The sequence below is a fragment of the Strix uralensis genome, chromosome 2 (genome assembly GCF_047716275.1).
Source record: "Strix uralensis isolate ZFMK-TIS-50842 chromosome 2, bStrUra1, whole genome shotgun sequence".
Classification (NCBI taxonomy): domain Eukaryota; kingdom Metazoa; phylum Chordata; class Aves; order Strigiformes; family Strigidae; genus Strix; species Strix uralensis.
In genome coordinates, this window is record NC_133973.1 from 37,603,249 (window position 1) to 37,621,145 (window position 17,897).

General features: G+C 43.3%; 1 protein-coding gene across 1 annotated transcript in view; it reads left to right on the top strand.

Moving 5' to 3' along the window:
• The first annotated feature begins 211 nt into the window (after positions 1-211).
• The window catches only part of BACE2 (beta-secretase 2), a 53,542-nt gene continuing 35,856 nt past the window's right edge, over positions 212-17,897 (top strand). Inside the window, exon 1 of the mRNA XM_074858376.1 lies at positions 212-548. Within this exon, the coding sequence (XP_074714477.1) occupies positions 237-548 (312 nt within the window). The 5' untranslated portion in view covers positions 212-236. The remainder of the gene's footprint in view (positions 549-17,897) is intronic.

Sequence of the window (17,897 nt, forward strand, 5' to 3'; positions counted from 1 at the left end):
CCGTGCCGGAGAAACGCGAGGAGGAGCTCGGTTCGGGGGAGGGGGAGATGAAGCCGGGGCGTGGGGAAGCCGCTCCCTTCTTCCTCCTCCTCCTCCTCCCCCTCCTCCTCCTCCTCCCCCCTCCTCCTCCTCCTCCCCCCTCCTCCCCTCCCCAGCTGCTCCAGCCTGGCAGCCAGGCGGCCGCTGCCTCCGTCCGGAGCCGTTGCCGTTAGGAAGCACCCCCGGCCCCCGCCGGGATGGGGACGCCGCTGGCGGCTCCCGGCCTCCTGCTCCTCCTGGCCGGCACGGCGGGGCTCAGCCGGGCTTTCTTCTCGCTCCCACTCCGCGTGTCCCACCCGGCCGCCCCCGGCGGGTCGCCGCCCGCCCCAGTGGTGGTGCGGCCGGGCAGCGGCAGCCGGCAGCAGGAGCCCCTCGGTGGCGCGGACGGCTTGGCCTTGGCCTCGGATCCCGGGGGCACCCTCAACTTTTTAGCCATGGTGGAGAATCTTCAGGGGGACTCCGGCCGCGGCTACTACCTGGAGATGCTGATCGGGACCCCGCCGCAGGCGGTACGAGGGGGCTGCGGGCTTCGGGGGGTGGGGGAAACTTCGGGGGGGGCGGGAGTCTGCCGCCGCCCCCCAGCCCAAACGCAACTTTCTCTCAGTGCTATGTGCTGGCGCCTCCCTCCCCCCCCCCCCCCCCCCCCCGCCGAAAGACTCTGCCGGGAGCGGCGGCAGCAGCAGCGAGTTTCTGCGGGTCGGGCGGGAGGCGCGTCCCCCCGGCCCAAACCCACACACACACACACACCCCGCCAGTCCGCCCGGAGCCCCGGCGGCGTCGCCGGGCAGCGGCTGCCTGCGCCGGCAGCGCCTGCGGGAGCCTGCCCTGCGCTGCCCTGCCATGGCCCGGTGGCTGCCCGGGAAACCCTGCGGGGCTGGTGCCCGGATTCAGGCTGTTTCGTCAGCGAGTGGTTCCGTCAGCCGAAATGACTGGGTTTTAAAGTCAGAGGGTGCTTTTTTGTTCTTTTAATATTTTTTTAAGCTGCTTTGCATTGTGATTGGGCGCTTTGATAGATCTTCCCGATGCCCCCGGGAGAATCACTCGAAATCTTCCTGTTAAACTAAGTGATGGCTAGGCAAAACCAGTCCCTTCTTTCGGGAATTCGTGTCTTAGTCATTAATAACACAAAGAGAGTGTGTGTTTTGAATATTGTTTCCCTCAATCTCCCCCATCTGCCTTCACCAGCATTGCTGAAGTTTTTTTTGCAATGTAGTTGCTCTTTCATCTGTGTCATGAGATCCCAGGAGGAGCGGTGCTGGGCTGCTGGTGGGGATGACTAGTCAGCTGAGTGGGGATTAATTTCCTGAAAGCCCTGGGGGCTTTCCCTCAGAACTTCGTGTTTGCTTCGGGAGTTTAGGTCCTTACCTTCCCAGAGTACACAAAAAAATCCTTATTCTTCTGCTCTAGCTCCTCTACGTAATAAAAAGCCAATGAATGCCAAAATGCCTAGCCATCAGGGAGTGTTCAGCCCTTGTTACATTTTTGGACTTTTGTGAGCTCTTTCTTTTTTACACTTTGAACGTAAGAGGATTGGCCACATCGTCACTCTAATTGACACGTGTAAAGGTAGATTCAGTGTGTGTATTGAGAAAGGGTGGCATTGTTTTATGATCAATAAATGGAGGGTTTTCTTAAAAAAAAAAAGTTATCTAGGTCTGATATATCAAGGTGTGGCCCAATAGCCACAAGAGGCCATGAAATAATTTTTCCTTCGTGTTGTGTGCTGCATATTTGACTAGTTCTATTAGTGTGGCGTTGTGTGTGCTTCATTACTCCAGGGAACATTCAATATTGGTTTCTGCCAGAATCATGATACCAGATTTGATTGGACTAATAATCCAATTCAGTATGTCTTAAATGAAAAAAATAATTTTAGGTAGAAAAAGTGACTATCAAGCATATCATCTCCTTACATGTCTAGGGGGATTCTGAAATTGGAAGAAATGGAGAAGGAAAAATATGACAGGCTTTTCATAATGTGGCTGGAGGTCTAAAAGGGAGAAATGTGCAGCCCTTGGTGCACCTGGAGGCTTCACTTACGCCTAACAGCTAGTATTACTTGTATTACAAGTGATGTAAGGTTTCAGATAAACTTGCCTCAGTGATTTTTTTTTTTCCATCTGAAAAAAAGCTCTGAATCTGGTTGCAAAGCTTTTACTATTTTGAACTAGTTCTGAGTTCTTGCAAAGTTAATTATTTAAAAAACCGCCACTGGTGTTTAGCACATGTGAAGTTTTATTCACGAGTAGGCCCACTGAGGTTGTAAGTAAGGTTATAAATTCGCTTGTGTTTCCAAAATCAGATCTTGGTGTGTAGTGACTCAGTAGAGTGCAGTTAAAATTTATTCTTTACTTTTGATGGAGATGAATTTGTTATCTCATTCCCTGCCTGAAACTGGAAGACTTAAAGATCACAAATGTACTTGTTTTTCTTCTTTGCAATGAATAGTATAAAGCTGCAAAGCCGCTACAGGCTAGCGCTGCTTGAATCCTTCACAATGCTGATACTAAAAGCAAGTGTCTTGATACTGCCAAGTGTTGGGATTGTGTTAAGCTCCTCGGGCAAGTAGTTGCTGGAGTCAGAGTGGGCCATGATCAGGTAGAAAAGGAGAGATGTCTTTTATTGATTTAAATGCTCCTCCCTATCTGACTTTGCCTCAAGTTAGAAGCTGCAGTGTGAAGCGATGCTTGGACACCTTCCTTTACTCTTGTACCCCTCTGGCAGGGGACCCTCACCCAAGCTAACTCCCTTCCTCACCCAGGCCTCTTGAAGGACTGCCAAGCCCGCACAGGGGGTAATGCTGCCCTGACACTTTGCTAAGGAGGAAGAAGGATACTGGCAATGAAGAAGAGCTGCAGAGCAGCATGGCTTCGTTTCCGTGCTGTCGGAGCAAAATGGTGGACGGCAGAGCTGCTACTCCAGATGGTGTCACAGAGAGGGGATGGGTAAATGCAAACAAGGCCGCAGTGGACCAAGACCAAAGAGCAGCCTGTGAGAAGAGGCACAAGACTTAATGTCATGGTTACAATAGTGTTGGTGCCTGGTAACTTTGAAAGTGTGTGCGCGCTAAGTGTTGAAAGCTACTGTGCCAGTATGGGGAATAAGCATTTGTGAAAGACTTCAGCACTACTGAGCTTGCTTTACTGCTCAATTGCATTTTTAGAAATTTTCCTTTTTTAATTTCCGTTCTTGGAAGGAAGCTACTACGAAAGAAATTTTTTTTCAGGTCATTTAAGGCACACTGTTTGGCTTTTGTTCCAATTCTAATTTGTCATATAGGAGATAAACACAGCACAGAACTGAGTTTCACAAAGGCAGTTCTGAAATACTTGTTCTGACGATATAAAAATAGAGCAGCTGTGTGAAGTCAAATTTATTTTATTTTCAAGAGAGGAGACTTCAGTGCAGTCAATCCAGTTTTGCAAAGTGTTTTCAGCCAAAGTGTTGCTGATCATTTACAGTTTTATAATACAGTATCCTTCCAAATTGTATCAGATCTACAGACTAGCTATCAGGTCGGTGTCAGCTGTCCTTACTCCCATTAACTCTCATTTATTCACATGCATATCTACATAAGAATTATCTGAAAGGTGAAAAAGAAGGTCTATTGTATTGAAGAGTGTGATATATTTATCTCTTATTTCATGGTTGTATTATTATGTGTCCTACTTCTGATGGATTATGTGCTTTACACCTGTTGGTATAGGTGCACTTCTTCCGATCCCAGATTTAAATAAGAGGTGGCAAGAGCCCAATATGAATTGTGTGCACTGTTCTTACTTCTTATTTCTTTAAATAATCTGATAGAATTCCTTTGCTCTGTCTTTTATTATTTTGCCTGTCCTGAGATTATAAGTACTGTGAGGAATTGAATCAAAGATCATTTAGGTTTTTTCACTATCTTCACTGCAGTTCTTTTCATATTAATTTTGCTTCTCCTGTGAGCTTTTGACCAGTAGAAAAGTAAACTCTTAAAGTACCCCATGTTCTTCACAGCTTTCTTGAAGTTCATCTGGACTGCATTAAATATTTGTAAAGAAAGTACTGTTGCCTCATCTTGCCTCTTGTGCTAGTCTTCACTGTATGAGGTAGCAGTAGTCCTGCTTGTCCAAATTGTGTTTTTACTGAGACCAGGTAAAAGTTATTCCTGCAACTTGGTTGCAAAGCAAGGCCAGGCTTCCTGGGAGCTGAGCTGTGGTCTGATTAGCAGGTATTGAAACCACAATAGGATCTGACTTGCGCTCTGAATGCCACGGCTCCTTTATGAAATTTCAGTGTCAATTTTTCATTCTGTGCATGAAGAGGTTTTGTCTATTGTTTTTCCCAATGGCAGTTTGTTCTGTGCACGGGGTGAGCAAAACCGTGTCCTGTAAACTTGCTCTGGAGTTTTAAGGTCAGTGTGCATGTTGGGTCTAACAGCCTTCACTGTGAAACACAAACTCCAATTTTCATTTAATTGGTGGGAGGTTTTCTTTCTTTCAATTTCTTCCAGCTGTTAAAGAAGGGTATATATTAAACACCTCAAGTGTGTTATGGACTCTTATAATTTATAGCTTGGTATTTTGAAGGTGATGAACACACACATCAGCAAGTTCTGAACAGGCAGCCATTCTTCCTTGATTGTTGATAACTCTTATTTCCTGAGTGTTGGAAGGAAGGGAAGATTGTGAGGAAAGATTCAGCTGTTCTTGTAATTTCGTCACTTCACTAGTCTTGCTATATTGGCTGATAAGGGCCTGATTTCTGGAGCTGTGCTAATCCCTAAGAAGCTAAATTCTGTTTTCTTAATTTTGCTGAAAGGGGGTTTAGCATCTTTCTAGATACAAGAAGTTTTGAAAACGTTATGCTTCCAGGTTGAAATACAAGAAAGCAAGCTCCAACTCAAGGCTCTCTCTATTTCCTTTTTTTTTTTTTTTTTAATAATAAATATGTGGGTCTTTTGTGTTTATTTTTGAGCTCTTTAAGAAAGCTGAAAAAAAGGACTGGTTGAGGAGCAAAAACCAGTGCTGTGGTATATTGGAATATTTTGAGGTGTCAGCATCAAAATCCCTCCAGATCTTCTAATGGAAGTACTATTGAAATGCAAATGTTAAATGATGGGTAGATTTTAGTTGTTGTTGGATGCCTGCAAAATAAAAAGGACAAGGACCTGAAAGAGATAAGACAGGATTAGTATAATAATGTACCGTGATGCAGTGGACTGTAATGTATTTTTGACCAAAGACAAAGCAAACATACCAGGTTTGGGTTGACAGAAAGGTCTCTGTCTTTACAAATGAGCATTCTGGCACCTCCTTCTATACAAAATTAGCCCTCACAAAAGGGAATAGATGGAGGTAGTGGAGCCTGTACTGTAAAAATAACCCAAACCATGAGTATTAATTACAATGCAGTTGCCCTGAGTACAGCACAGAGTTTTGTATCGAGGCTTTGTCTTGCTGTGCTTACAAGTGGGCTGCAGTGGCCTGCGCTATGTGCAGAGTGACAGTGAGTGGAAGAGGCTCAATCATGGCTTTTCCTCGGGATGTGCTCCTCTCCCAGGTCTGATGGATTAGAGACCTACTAACTGCTCCTTTCAATGGCACTTTCTCTCCTTCAGAGAAGTGGTGGAAGCTTTGTTATCCAGGGTTGCTGAACACAGCAGTCATGCATTCAGATCCTGGTGAGTCAGGACAAAGGATCTGTTGTGAGGAACAGGGGTGGTGACAATAGATGTCAGGTTCACACTTTTTACTGCTCCTCACATTTAATTCCCCATCAAGGCAAAAGCATCAGTTAAATTTGGGAAGAGTAAAGTAGAGTGTGAGCAAATGACTGTTTTGCCTATTATTAAGGAGTAAATTAGTTGGAATTTGGAGTAGAAATGAGATGGAAAACAAGCCAGTGGACAAAATGAAGCCCATGTGGAGTTCCTGTATGTTTGGGATTATTAAGGAAGGAGTCTTTTTTTTTTTTTTTTTCCTTGGGGTTTTCCTTTTTTTTTCCCTCCTCTAACCAGAGGGCTGTGACCCTAGGGATAGTATCTGGCAAGAGAGATTTAAAAACTACTACACCCTGCAGGGGTCTTTATTTTTGTGAAGGGCACTTACAACTTTGAGTCTGTGAGGACACATTAGCTATTACATTGCCTCCACATTTTAATATTTTTGAAAATTTGTCACTTGCTGTAGGTCAGTCAAGTCTGACCTGAAATGTTAATCTGGTCATTGTCAAGTGTACCTACATTTGAAAAAGAAAGCTTATACAGTAGCATACCCCTGCACATGTACATCTCCAGTATAAATCAGACATACCTCTCTCCCTTTTCTTACTGGCTGTAAAATCATGTAATCATAATTTGTGTAAATAAGTGAAGGAACTTGTTGCTCTTATTTCTGCTCAGATTAGGACTTGAGATCAGATCTTCAAAGTCAAAGAGGCAGCGTTCAGCTGCGCCAGAAAAAGGAAGTGTTTTTTCCTGCCATTGATGGAACTGTCATACATTTTGCTGCTTTTCAACCTGGTTTTGCTATGTAGATCTGCACTTGTGAAGCAAATGCAGTACGTGTTCTACAGATACTAGACTGCTGTTAAAATCAGAAGTTTTACATTCGAATTTGTATCTGTTAGTTCAGTGTCCTTCAAAGCACTTGAAATAGCCCAGGACTAAAATAGATTTTATTTGCAATTTTTTGCACATGAGCTCCCTTAGTTTTAAAATAGCAAGTTAGCTGACTATCTGTCTCCTCTTCTCTGCATATGCCTACATCACAGCCACCCATGCGATTGGATTGAGGCGTTAAAGAACCGAGCTAGTAGAAACCAGCTAACTCGGGTTAGTAACAGTCTAGTTGTGACAACAGGGACCTCCACACGAGCAATCTGCTGTGTTTTTCTGGGTGGCTCTGCAACACACAGTGAGCTCAGTTACTGCTGGCAGCACCTGAGGTAGCTTGAGGATGTCTGCATCAACCACGTTTTGGTTTTGCTACAGCAGAGGCTGTGCTCTGTGCAGCAAAGGCTGCAGCAGTCCAGAACCACCCAAGAGCCTCGCTAAGGAGCTTCGTAAACTTCCTCTTGGGGTAAAAGATTGGCCGCTGAACCTGCTACTGCCCATGTGCCCAGCCCTTTCAGCAGGCTTCCTCCAGGCGTGGCTGTCTGATGGGCTTTTGGCTGACCTCATCTGAGGGCAGTCACATAGCAAAGTCAGCTCTTGTGCCTTCAGAAAGCCTTGGGCCAGAGTCAACGTTTGCTCCTTCTTTTGCCAAAGATTGATAAAATAATACTCTTTTTCCCCCCTCTCTTTCCTCCAGCACAGTTGTTCCTTCGTTCTTCCTTTTGCCTGTCTCTCCTCCTTCTGTTCTCGCTGCCTTTTTATTTCTAAGAATATTTTATGGGAAGGGCGGTGGTGGACAGATGTTCTAGAGCTTGGTTTTGTAAGAGTCCTCCTTGAATAGATGAAACCTGTGGCGTATGGCAGAGAGGGAATTTGAGGAAAATAAGCTAGATAGGAAAAATCTTATTCAAGTGAAAATTACAATTCATTGAATACAATTAATGTGTCATAATTATAAGACTCTTTTGAAGAGAATCTGTTAAGACAGTAATTGCACTCTACAACCCTATTTTTCCCTTCACCACTGCTTACTAATAATGTGAAATTGTGAAAAATAAATTACTTGTAGATTTTGTCCTCTTTGCTCAGCTTGTGAGTACTAAAATTAGTTGATTTTATTTAGCTTTATGGTTGGTTTATTTTTGTACCTACTTACTAGCAAAAACTGCTTTTAAGCTAGACTGCATGTGTTTAGGGAAAACGTTTGTCTCAAAGTCATTGCTAGTCCAGTTTTATTTTAAAAGAGAAAAGGTATTAATGCTGCGGTAACACTTGGTAAGCTTCTCCTCCTTAAAGACACAAATGAATCCATTCCTAGGGATCTAAAACTACTTGATAGCACTACTTTTTCTCATTGGCATTTTTGTTTTAAAGAAAAACAGACAACAACTCAAGGACTGAGAGTCGCCTCTCCCCTTGAGGTAGGGAGCATAAGCCTTCTTGCATCAAAGGCCAGCTCTTGCCATTTGACAGGGAAAAAGTATTTGGATCCTTCTGACGGCCGTCTCTCAGATAATTCCTTGACATTTGGTTGTGGATATGACTGCAAGAGTGGTCTGTAGAGGGTGCCTTGGACCTGCTGTGGTTCTGCGGCTTGTGCGCAGGCTCACATCAAGGCCAGATGTGAGAAATTTCTTGCCCACCCAGGCTCTTTCTGTTTCTTAATTTGCTACCAAAGGAAGCTTCAAACCAGAGAAGATCAGCCATTTGGGGCTTCTACAGGAACAAAAGGCTTACCTGATAAGCCATTGTATGAAAGCTTGGGTCCTGCGTGTCCCCCCTTGAAAATTTTATTGTGGTATTAGGGAAGAAAAAAATACATCAGGTCAGCAGAAGGTAAATTTTGAAGATTGCCTTTGGCAGCAATAGTTTTGGCATAGAAAATAATATACTAGAGTGACTGTATCAACTGCAGACTTCAGATCTGTTTTCAAAATTGTGACTTTGCAAAATCTTGAGGGAAGATTTTTTTCTCTCATTTATTCTACCTAATTGGAAACTTTACTTCCCAAATTCCATTATGATACCTGTTGATACAGAAACCTTGACTGTCAGTGTTTGTGGCATAAGAAATTAACAGTTGTACCGTCTTTTCAAGACAGAGCATGCTATACCAATTTGGAAGTTCTGCAGGGCAATATTACCATGCTGCTTAAGTGTGGTATGGAAAAACCTATGCTTTCATTCACGGTGCTGTCTAGTAGATGTCTGCTACGAGTAAGAGTGAAATGTGAGGCGTGTCAGAAAATGATTCATCAGTCCTACTGATACTTTTCTGTGACTAAAGAGATTTTTATTTAATTCATTCGTTTTTCTTCTCGGTGACTCTCAGGTTGCAAATAAAACACAGGAGTCCAAAGTTGGTCACACTTTGCAAAGGTCTGAGAAGTGCTGTAGCAAGATATCATCTGATGCAGTCACAGTGCTTCAGTTTTATCTGTCACAGAATAATCTTCTCATTACTTCATGAATGCAGAGTCCTTCAGGGAATAACACAAACATTTCGCGTGATCCAAAGTGCCAGATTTTTGCATTTGGACTGCTGAGATAAATAAGGGGGGGGGGAGGAGTTCAGAAAATTACTCTGCAGCTGTAGTTACGAATGATGGCATGTGTTACATGTTCCAGCTAAAGTTAACTTTCATTTGCACTTTGCTGAGCCTTCGGGTTAACCTTTTCTTGGCAAGTGACCAAATGCTAGTGATACTACCTGAGCATTTTTGTTCAGGTTTGGAAACTTTCTCCATGGCAGGCAGGCATGCATGACAACGTTTGGTGTTGCTAATGGGCGAAATTTCACAATTCCAGTGGCCTGAGCACCATCAGCTCGTGTGTCAGCAGCAACGTGGCTGCACTTGCTGCCTTCCTCATAGTGCGTAACATGTTGGAGCCCTGGGCTGCTGCAGGACCTGAGGTACCATCATAACACAATGGGTTGTAATCCCTGGCAGAAGTAGAAGATAGCTTACTCCTACAGGTTGATATGCGGAGGAATGGATAGTAGGAAGCTGTGTTCTGTGTGTTGTTGCAGTGTGTAGCAGCAGCCTTCGTCAACCTGAGAGCATAAAAAAGTCTTTTAACTTCTCACCCTACAAACTCAACTTGGTATCTGAAAATAAAGCTGTGTTCCTGCATGCCTCTGTTCTCCTGTGTAATAAAGATTTTTATAGTGGAACTTGGTTAACAATTGTAATGATGTATGAGCCACAGGCGAAGCTAGTTCATTTCCCAGAGCTGCTGCCTCTACAGTATTAGCCAGGGTAAAGAGTAAAGTGTGCATGTTTGAGGAGAGAGAAATAAATGAGTCCAATAGCAGGGGGAGGAACATTGCTGCTTTTTAAAAAAAAGAATTAAAAAAAAAATCATATCTTATTTCACTTGAGAATCAAGTCTGCCCTTTAAATTGCCCTGCCAGATTTTTAAGTAAAAATGTTAGAATAAGTATGAATAAAAAAGATTGTTCTTATTTTTAATAAATCAAACACATTATTGTGACATTGCTTAATAGCGCTTTTTTTCCTTTTTTTTCCCCACCCCCAATCAAATAGTCATTCCTGGTATTATGGAGTGGAAAGCTGCTTTCTGTTGTGCCTTTGAACTCTCCTATATAATTCCAAGAAATTGCCATGATGACAAGCAAATTCTGCTCCACGGTAATATCCTAAATAGGTCAGGTGGAGTGGGGAGCAAAAGCCTTCTGTCTGTTGTATTCCCTTTATTAATTACCAGGGAAATAAAAACACTGGAGTTGCATCACCTTGTTTGTGCCCTGAGACCCAGGGCTGCCTGTGTACATTCCTGTGGCTGCTTAAGATGGCACAGACCAGCAGGCAGCTGCCTGACCCTACGCCTTTCCCCGGAGATGTGGCACAACTTTTCTAGCAGTGAATACAATCAGAATAACCAAATTCCAGTCCTTGTGCGTGACATAGCTGGACTTGCCTTTTTTTAACCCTGATTTCTTGCCTCCCTGCCTCCCTCCCTGCCTCCCTCCCTCCCCTTGCCCACAGCAGTGGATCCAGTTGTATCCCTTTGCCGTCCATATAGCAGCAGCCCAGTAGATGTGCGAAAGAAATGGGATCCTGGGCAGAAAGGGAGGAACAGAGGTGGGAGCTGCTAATAGCAGGTGGGGAAGAGGTAGTTCAAGGGAGTTAGAGGATGGGACTGGTCTTTTCAACTCCCCAGGCTGAAACATCCTGGTTTGGCAACATCAAATACTGTAGCAGCTCTTACACGTTGAACAAAATCTGGCAGTGCTGCAAGTCCAGTCCTGAATAACAAGTTGTGGTATTTTTATAGCAGAAGTCATGCCTTGAAGTATGGGGAGTTCACAGTTGGTTTTCCAAGGTGTGTGCTAATTTATTTACCTCTCTATGTCCAACAATCTTGGCTAATCCAGGGATCCCAGTATGTGAGTGTGGGATTGTCAGTAGTTTCCTGGCCTCCAGGAGGGAGAGGCTGCTTTCACAGCCCTGAACTTGACTTAAGCAGCAAGGTGGGTGTTCCCATGTAATCATGTCAGTTGGCTGTCATGTTTTGGGAGGGTTGCAGTATATGGATAAAGAAAACCTAAGAAAAATGATGCTTATCCACTTCGGTTTTGTCACAGTGTTTTAGGGGAATGACTGGAAAATACTGTATAAGCATTCAGTGTCCTTCTTCAAGAAAAGCACTAAAAAACATAAGCAAGCCCTTCCTGAAAGCAGGCAGTAAGTGCAGCTAGAAGGACGTTATAATGAGCGGCCCCGCTGTGTGGGTATGGCAGTGCCACTGGGAACAGCCTGTTCTGGGGAGAACAGATAGACCTGGTGTGTCAGGAGTGTCCTGCCTTCACCTCTCCAGGCTTTGAAAAACTTTTGCTAACAAAACCCATCTCCAAAACTAACATCTTGACAGAGGGGGAAAAAAACCTGAAAAGAATCGTGTCGCTATAAGAGCAGGTTGACAGGGGGAGGAGAGGGAAGAGATCAGACCTGGTGTGCAGTCTTCTCAAAACTCTGACTTTTCTCACTGCTGTCCTGCAAACTTCTTTTTCTTCCTACCCGTCTCCAAAATGTAGCCTTTTTCAAAGTTAATCGCTGCCTTCGAAAGCTTCTTAAATATTGTAGGAGCAGCTTTGGCACTTGGTTTCACATCTCCAGTGCAATTTGAAATCGAGGGTCTTATTTAAATTTGAGATTGAAGTTTAGACCTTGGGTGCAAGGAAGACCTTTTAATGGAGGTAGAAATACAGTAGCGAGATTGCACCTCTGCTGAGAGGCTTCTGCCCACTGCTGAAGGGTACTGTGGTGTCTTTGACAAAAGGGAGAATACCAACAAATATAACAGTACCCTTGAGGCTAGAGATACTCCTAGCCTATCCTCAAGAACATTAGGAATGGCCTTCTGTACTGAAGTTTGAAACATGACCCTCGATTAAGTCTGTTATTTCCAAATGGCACAGTAAACACGGGTGGTGACTCATGGTGTAGAAGCTTGTACAGTGTGAGGAAGGTTTAAAGATTAGTCAGTTCAAGCCTTCTTGCGTTTACTTAGTATATCTTGGCGCTGTGCAAATGTGTAAAACTCTCAGTCTTACAGATACTGCACTTGGAGGGTTGTTGCTTTAGTTTCAAAACAAACTTTTTTTATATAGTATAGGACTTCTGAAGATAGATAGAGAAGAAGAGCTAAAAATGCCTTTTCTTTTTTTTTCCAGACAGTAGTTTCTCTGACTCTAATGAACAATAGAGGTAAAGAAAAGGGTGACCTGACAAAATAAATTGGAAGCTAATTTTGGAGCGCAAAAGCCTCAGAAAATTGAAATTCTGAACTGTATGCAGCTTCTAACTGTAATCATTCACTGGGTATAATACATTAACATAGGCTGACTGGTTTCATTTCCTTTGGAAAAAAAAAAAAAAAAAAAAACACAAAGCAAAAAGACTTCCTTGGATATTATATTCTGAAAGGTAGTCTATTAGCATGATGAGTCCCATTCTCCTTCCCCCCCAAAAAAAAACCCTCTAAAATTGTTTGACATAAGACTATGTTTTTTAGAATTACCAAGCGCTAAGTAGTACTGGTAAACAGAACAGATGTAGCAGACACTTAACCTAAGACACTGAGGTGGATGGTTGGTTGTTTTTCAGTGAGGTGGTTGTCTTTTTTTACAGAGAAAGTTTAGCTTCAGGTCAACTGAAGTAATTTGACAGTGGTTTTCTTCAGGAATGAAGCGAGACAGGCTGTGGTTAAGCACGAGGGTACAAGTGCATAGATGCTTGCCAAGGGAGCTGAGGACAGCAAAACCCTTTTTCACTGGCTGGTGGCAGAAGCACAGGCCTCTGTATCGTGAAATACAGTTGTGCAGCCCTTTTCCCACCTCCACCACCCTTCTATTTACTATGGAGCTAGAAGCAGTCCCTCTTCTCGGGTCCTCCTACAGCAACCATATCTCTGTGGACTAATAGCCATCTGATGTGGCTGGCCATTGCTCCAAAGAGTTCAAAATCCTATCAAGCAACACCCAGCAGGTCTGTTCTGCGATGGCTACGCTCAGTGGTTTCAAAGTGAGAAAGAGGCTTGGGTTGAAAAGGTGACTTGAAAGCAGTAATGGCATTCATGAGTGTATCTCCAAGAGTCTGGCTGGTGGTAGAGATGGACTTCAGGCATTTCTTCAGTTTCTTTATAGCTGTTGAGTTATTGAATTAATGGCTGTCTTTCGGACACCTTTGGCCACTGCGTTCTCTGGAGAGGGAGGGGTGACCTCTGAATGAGAGGCTCACTAGTTTAGATGTGGCGTAGAGCTTAGACGTAGCCTGTCTCTAAACCAAGGCTGCATGAGCACTGGAATTCCTCCTGAGTCTTGCAGTTAGACGTGAGAGTTAGTCCCAGTGGCATTCGGCTTAGTCTCCCTGTCTCATCAGTGCTGTACTGTAATTAGCAGAAAATTGATAAATTTAATTCCTATACACCTACTAACAGGTGGAAACATGCTTTCAGATTTAACAAGAGCTCTGTGTGTTCTTAAGTGCAAATAGCTGATGTCTCTTGCATTCATTCTTGAATTCCAGGGTGTGTTTGTGGGGATTTTTTAATCTTCAATTTATCTAGGCACTCATTAATCTTTCAATTCAAGAACATGTTTAGTATAAATATAGAGCATATCTAGATTTTCCTCACTCAACTTTGTGAGCACTTGGGTGCCTTGCTGCTCTCGGTAAGAACTAACAGTCTACTTGATGTTAATGTGCGTTGCTGGCTACACAGGAAAAGGCTGATGAAGATACGAGTTGATTCACATGCAACTCCTTTTTTTCTGAAAGATGCAGCTCTGAGGGCATCTCTGTGGCAACCACGTGTCTGTTAAAAGACTATCACAGTTTTCATCAGTCTTCTCAAACCAGTTCAAGCCCTTCAGTGTTTATTTACACATGAGATTTTTCTGGACCTCTGAATTATTGTTACTGAACTTTCTCTAACTAGTCCAGATTTTCCTTAAAACCCAGTGCCTAGAGCAGGTCATGACTTCAGCTGTAGCTGGTTTATGTGAACTAGAGGGTTGCTTCACACACCTAGTTTTTTGTCAGCTATAGGGTGTGATATGAGAGAGGGATTTGTATCTGGGAAAAAAAAAAAAAAAAAGGAAAAAAAGGTTAATCTTTTCTGAAAGGCAATGAGACAAAATTGCTACGATTCACACAGCTCTAAGATAAGCAAGTAATAGCTCATGTTCAACAGCAAAGCATGTTCACATAGCATGAATAGGATGGATGTGTTGTATGATAAATCTAGACACAGCAAATAAATTTCAGCCTGAAAAATAAGATACCACATGAGACGGCATGTGCAGAAAGAATGCTAATGTTTAGAGAACCAAAGGCATTGACAGAAAGGAGAGCGCAGAAATGAAGAATAGATATTTTGTTTTGTTACCAGGATTGATTGGCTGACTATTTTTTTTGTCTTTAAACCATAATAGCCTTCCCTTATTGTCAAAATGATAATATATATAAAGCACTTCCTGTAATATTTCTCTTCAAAATGACTATTCATCAGTCCCAGAGTCAGATGCTCATATTTCAACTCACAATTTAGTTTAGCAAGTTTATACTTCAGAGCAATCAGTCATTTTAGCATTTGTGTTTTTAATACAAATCTCAACTACAGAAGCATGCAGTGCTCTTAAGCATGGAAAGATTGGCTAATACAGATAGTACTTTGTAATCTTCTAGCAAAGAAAGAGATTATCACTTTTCAGAGAGGGAGAAAAAATTATTTTACTCCCAGTCTAGCAGTACAGATCATGAAAAGATTGAGGGCAAAAGTCTTGCTGGGCCCAGTGCAGGTGTGAGGGCATCCAGGGATAGCTGAGTGTTTTAGGTGACTGGGGGAGAGAGTGAATGTAAAGGTAGTATAGATATGGGGTCAAATCCCAGATCCTGACACCAGCTGGGAATGTGGTGAGGGGAATGACAGCAAATGCCAAACATGCTCTGGTGGACTTGATCTGCTGCTGCCCTGAAGAGCCTCCATTTGCCACTTGTTCTCCTGCTTACTCCACAACCTACAAGCACACCACATCTTCTATGACAAACTTCTGCCATTGCGAAAGCAGGAATTATCTTTGGTGATACACTTGACCTCCTGGTTTTGCCAAGTTTCCATGCTGCAATAAATCACCTTCATCTGCATCCCCAGTGTGACGTTGCAGTGAAACGTGGGCACCACCTGCTGAACAAACGACATTAGAAAATCATTAATCTCCATTCCATTTGTCTTTCTCACAGTGCCTCTCTTATCTTGGCTGCATGGTTAAACCCTTCTTATGACTACAGGAGAATATTTTTTGGCGCTAGTAGCAGATAGGTCTGTTTTCTCTGGTGAGGTGACCTCCCTCAGGGCACCACAGGAAATACTTCTCCAGGACTCAGCTTCCTTCTCAAAGGTGAAGTATGATACCGTCCAAGCTGCAGAGAGTCATCTGGCTCTGGGTGGAGTGATGCTTCATCATCACCAGTGGCCGTGCAGCTGTCAGCCAAAAAGCTGAGTTGTTTTCTGGATTCCTCTACTTGGCACAGGTAGAGCCACACCTGGAGGGCTGTGCCCAGCTCTGGGCCCCCCAGTACAAAAGAGAGTGGACATACTGGAGAGAGTCCAGCAAAGGGTCATGAAGACATTTAGGGAATTGGAGCATCTCTCACATGAGGAAAGGCTGAGAGATCTGGGACTGCTCAGCCTGGAGAAGAGAAGGGTCATGAAGACATTTAGGGAATTGGAGCATCTCTCACATGAGGAAAGGCTGAGAGATCTGGGACTGCTCAGCCTGGAGAAGAGAAGGCTCGGAGGGGATCTCATCAATGTACATAACTATCTGAAGGGACAGTGCAAAGAGTACAGAGTCAGGCTCTTTTCAGAGGTGCCCAGTGACAAGACCGAAGGCAGTTCACAGGAGATTCCCTCTAAATGTAAGGAAAACCACTTTTTTTACTGTGAGGGTGACCAAGCACTGGCACATGTGTTGCTCAGGGAGGTTGTGGAGTCTCCATCCTTGGAGAGATACTCAAAAGCTGTCTGGGCATGGTCCTGGGCAGCTGGCTCTAGGTGGCCCTGCTTGAGCAGGAGGTTGGACCAGATGACCTCCAGAGGTCCTTTCCAACCTCAGCCATTCTGTGAAGTGCTGCAGAGCAATGAGGACTTGGCTGCTCCAGTCCAGGGACCACTTATGAGCAATGAAAAATGAGAGGCCCATCCCTGCCTCAGTGTTCAGGGGCAGTGTGCCAGTTTGTTATATGGACCAACAAACTTACCCTTTCTTGGTTTCAGTCTTACCTGTTCAGCAAAATACATATTATTCTGCAAGCAGAAATGTGTTGTTGTGGAGGCTTTTTCAGTTTATGTCTAACTTTGCAGGCCTCTACATCTAGACACACTTCCAAAAGTTCCTCTAACTCATCTTTTAATTAGGTTTTATTTCTGTATCTTAAGGAGAACAAATCTATATTACAGCCTAGTCTTCTGAATTTGTTTATTAGGAAGTAGGCCATAAATGCTAATTCCAAGTAACACAGAAAAAAAAGCGTACAGTAACTCAGTGCTTAAAAAGCCTCTGTATATTGTAACATTACCAATTTGTAGAAACAAATTGCTGAAATAACCTGACTGACAGTCTGTGCCAATAATAACACGTAATAACTGTGGGCAAACACAGCGTATAGTTGCTAGTGTGCTTTCTTCTTTACATGATTGTTGTAGACAATTCTTGCCAGATGGTCTGATAATGTAATTAGGAATAGTTGTGTTAAATGAGGCAGTATTTAAATTGGCAACTAATTTTCCTATCTATTAACCAGCTTGAAAAAGAAGAGCTGTTACCCAAATGATTTCTAGCTGCTAATCCCTAAGAAGAAACGTAGCACTTCTTTGCACCTTTTTTTAAGCACTGTCTAGCAAATTATTTTCTGTAGCATTTATTATGTGTGGGACAAAATAAGAAAGAGAGGGAGTTAAGAGATGTTACAAGTTCAGGGGTTGTTAGATGAGGTGGACTTCTACTAAGCCAGTACATCGTGATGTGTGGTAACAGCTCATGAGCCAGTAATGGGATGCTTCCTATTTATAGTCTCTACATGTGGACAAAAAAACATTTTTACTTTATGATAGTTCACTGTGTGGCATACTCCATCAAGCAGAGTAGGACTATAAGCCCTATTTTAAGTGTGTGCGTGGGAGAAATCATCAAAGCGCAGCAGGACAAGATTTTGAATGGCATATGAATGTTACTAGTGTGGAATGGTCGCTCTCTTTATTGGGGATGGGAGAGAAGGGAAAAGAAAGGGGTGGCCTTGGGTCAAGTTAAAATTCCAGAGAAGGCATGATCGCTTGTAGTCTTCATCATGAACTCTTAGCCAGCTTCTTTGGTCTGCTAGCTTGTGCGGTGGAAGCTATCAATTGCCTATCATTGAGACTTTGACTGAACCCCAGAGTAAATGTAAGACTGAATGAGACTGATTATTATATTTATGGCTCTTATCTGTGCAAATGTTACTCCTTTTTTTTCCCCCCTGTGTTTCAGCTGAAGCAGGGATGAAGAGCTGATTACGTTTTTCCAGCCTGGTTTCTTCTGTCCAGTGGTGAAATTTATTGCTCAACCTAAAAGGATCAGACCAGTTAACTTGGGAAAAAAACTACAGTGGATTTTTCCATGGGCCAGTCTTTTAATGGGGATGAACTTTATCACTAGTTCAGTGTGGGTTACCCAGGGAATCACATCAAAAGCAGCAGC